This window comes from Lepidochelys kempii, chromosome 9 (assembly GCF_965140265.1).
Source record: "Lepidochelys kempii isolate rLepKem1 chromosome 9, rLepKem1.hap2, whole genome shotgun sequence".
In the NCBI taxonomy this organism is placed as follows: Eukaryota; Metazoa; Chordata; order Testudines; family Cheloniidae; genus Lepidochelys; species Lepidochelys kempii.
This window is the reverse complement of record NC_133264.1, coordinates 42624514-42627408: the sequence shown is the minus strand read 5'-3', so window position 1 is coordinate 42627408 and position 2895 is coordinate 42624514. Positions and strand designations below refer to the sequence as shown.

Sequence of the window (2895 nt, the reverse complement as noted above, 5' to 3'; positions counted from 1 at the left end):
TTGGGTGAAATTCCCCTCTGTGCAGGGAGACAGTATAAGGTCTATGCATGTTTAAGTGGGACCAGTGGAATCTAGTGGTCCCCATATTTAAAACAAAATGATGTTCATTAAGGGAGTCTTTCCACTGACCTCAAGTGGCTTTCAATCAGGCTCTAAAATATATATTCTGACTTCTTCAATGTGAACATGAGTATGTTTCCTTCTTTTTCAGTAAAACTGGAGATATGGCAAATAGCTCCATCGAAAGTTATGTGCAGCTGTTCCAGATAACCGTGTACATTCCCACCTTTGTCCTGGGATTGCTGTTCAATGTGATGGCTTTGTGGTTTGTCTTTTGTAAGATCAGGAAGCTGACAGAATCAATAATCTACCTGGTGTCACTTATTACTCTGGATACCTTACTGCTGTTTACCCTTCCTTTTAAAATCATTTCCTATGGCTCCAAGAACAAATGGAACTTGGGGTTTGCATTCTGCTCATTCCTGGAAAGCCTCTACTTTGTGAACATGTATGGGAGCATTCTCATCTCTGCATGTATATGTGTGGACAGATATATTGCCATCCGACATCCATTCTTAGCCATTTCCCTGAGATCCACCAAAAAAGCTGCTATAGTCTGTTCTATCGTCTGTGTGGGTGTCTGGGCCGGAACTTCTTTTACTTACCAATTCCATGATAGCACAACCACTACGTGCTTCTATGGCTTCTCTAATAAAATATGGCAAAACCCAGCTGTGCTTGTCACCTTGGAGACTGCGTTTTTTGGCAGCCTGATAGCAATGATCTTCTGCACAGTTCAGATCATCATATGCTTGAAACGGAGCAGAAGGCCAGACGATCCCCTTACTGACCGAAGAAAATCAATGAAGATAGTCATGGCAAACCTAGCCACATTTGTCGTCTGTTTCACCCCTTTCCATGTGATGTTCTTCTTGTATTATATGGTAAAAAAAGGGGTCATCACAAGCAATCTTCAGCAAATCATACGCCCTTTTGTTCAGATCAGCCTCTGCTGGGCTAACCTCAACTGCTGCTTGGATGCAATTTGCTATTATTTTGTCCTTAAGGAGTTTTTGAATTCCCCACCTCAGGAGACCAAGATAACAACCAACGTTAGTTAATCAAAGTGCTGTGCGTCTCAATCATTCTGGGAGCAGAAGGGGAAAGCTTTTGAAAACTGACCACTTCTAGCTAATTTTGAAGATTGTTTTCATCTGATGCTCACTGAACTCTCTCTTAAGCCACAATCCAAAGGACCAGCAAAAATAAATTGCCAAATAAAAGTAGTTCTAACTAACAGTCAAACAAAACTGTATTTGAAAACCAAATGGTTACCTGAAAGTGTTGCCTACTGGAGAGCTACTTCAATAGGAACTGTGGGGGCTCAATTAATATAGGTGGAATTTTTTATTTGAAAATATAATTACAGTGAAACCTGTACTAAGAACCACCTCCTTAATTGTTCCTTTTGCGTCTTGTTTTGTCTTGGTGTTTGTAAAAAATAAGAATTGAAACTATTTCCTATAAATGGTAACACAAATCCCAACCATGAGTGGTGTCTCCTGTTTTCTTGAAAAGCGTTTGTGTGGGTTTAGTGTCAGCAAAGGTTCCAGACTGACTGCCCTGGAGCCAGAGATCCTCTGCCTATCCACATCGCAGGCACAAATTTAGGTCTGCCTGCTTTACTCACATTGACTTATTTTGCAAATAATCACATTGACTTAAGTGGAACTCCTCAATGTGTAAAGTACTTCTCAGCATGAATGAGGGTTGCATAATCTGACCCTATATTTGCATCCAGAACTCCATATGAACTTTGTGGGTTGAGGTTGCTCTGAACTAGCATGTCTCGGGCGTGCCCCTTCCTTGCTTTACAATCACTCACTGTGGAGCAGGACTGTGGGCACCTTTTCCCCACCAAAGAGCTACACTGCTGGGGTATGCTAATAGAAACCTGTATATCCCTGGGCTGAATCAAGCCCACGCTTTTTGGGGATGTGCACATGTGTCCATTTGGAAATGAGACCACCAATTCCATTTCACATGGGCTGATGTTTGGGTAGCAATTTTCACCATCTCCTAAAGGTCTGCCTTTCAAATCCAGCCTGTGTTTTGTAACAGCTTTCCGTCTCTACAGACCCTGCTTATATTGAAATGGAGACCTAGCATATACGGTGCAAGGCTGCTAAAAGAGAATTTCAAAGCCACGCAGGGGATTTAGACACATGATCACAATTGAGATGAATGGGAGTTGTGTATCTAAAGCCCCTAGACAGCTCTGAAAATCCCAGACCCAATCTCTCTCTCAGTCAGGGCCCTGACTCATCAATTCCCCCTTAGCATCTCCTTTTCATATAGATCTCCACTGTTGTTTAACAGTTGGCTATAACCCACGTTTATTAATAAAATCAGAAACAAAAACAAGGGAATGAAATTTGAAAGTCAAGTTTGAAGTGGTGCAGTCACCAGCGTCTGAAATGAACTTCCATACCATTCAGAGATGCGGGGCCAGAATACCCCTGGACCCAATGCTGTCAACTAGTAACATACACAGCCCACTGGGGGAAAAAATTCTTTAGGCTCCTGAGGGAGGTATAGTATTACCAAAGCCTAAACAAACAAGGCAATAAAAAAATCTTCCATTTGCTAAATCTATCTTATCTATTGATTATTTGTCACAGGAGTTAGCAAACTCATTTCTTTGCCTGTCAAGGTTCCTTCCCCATTCTGAACTCTAGGGTACAGATGTGGGGACCTGCATGAAACACCCCCTAAGCTTATTCTTACCAGCTTAGGTTAAAAACTTCCTCAAGGTACAAACTTTGCCTTGTCCTTGAACCCTATGCTGCCACCACCAAACGTCTAACAGATATATAACCGGGAAAGAGCCCGCTT

General features: G+C 42.0%; 1 protein-coding gene across 1 annotated transcript; it reads left to right on the top strand.

Moving 5' to 3' along the window:
- Positions 1-224: 224 nt before the first annotated feature.
- LOC140916901 (G-protein coupled receptor 55-like) lies at positions 225-1121 on the top strand. The gene has a single exon (XM_073358796.1). The coding sequence runs from the start codon at positions 225-227 to the stop codon at positions 1119-1121; it is 897 nt and encodes a 298-aa protein (XP_073214897.1).
- The last annotated feature ends 1774 nt before the right edge of the window (positions 1122-2895 follow it).

What these genes read in the sequence shown, in the direction of transcription:
- LOC140916901 (XM_073358796.1), top strand. Translation starts at nt 225, where the DNA reads ATGGCAAATAGCTCCATCGAAAGTTATGTGCAGCTGTTCCAGATAACC.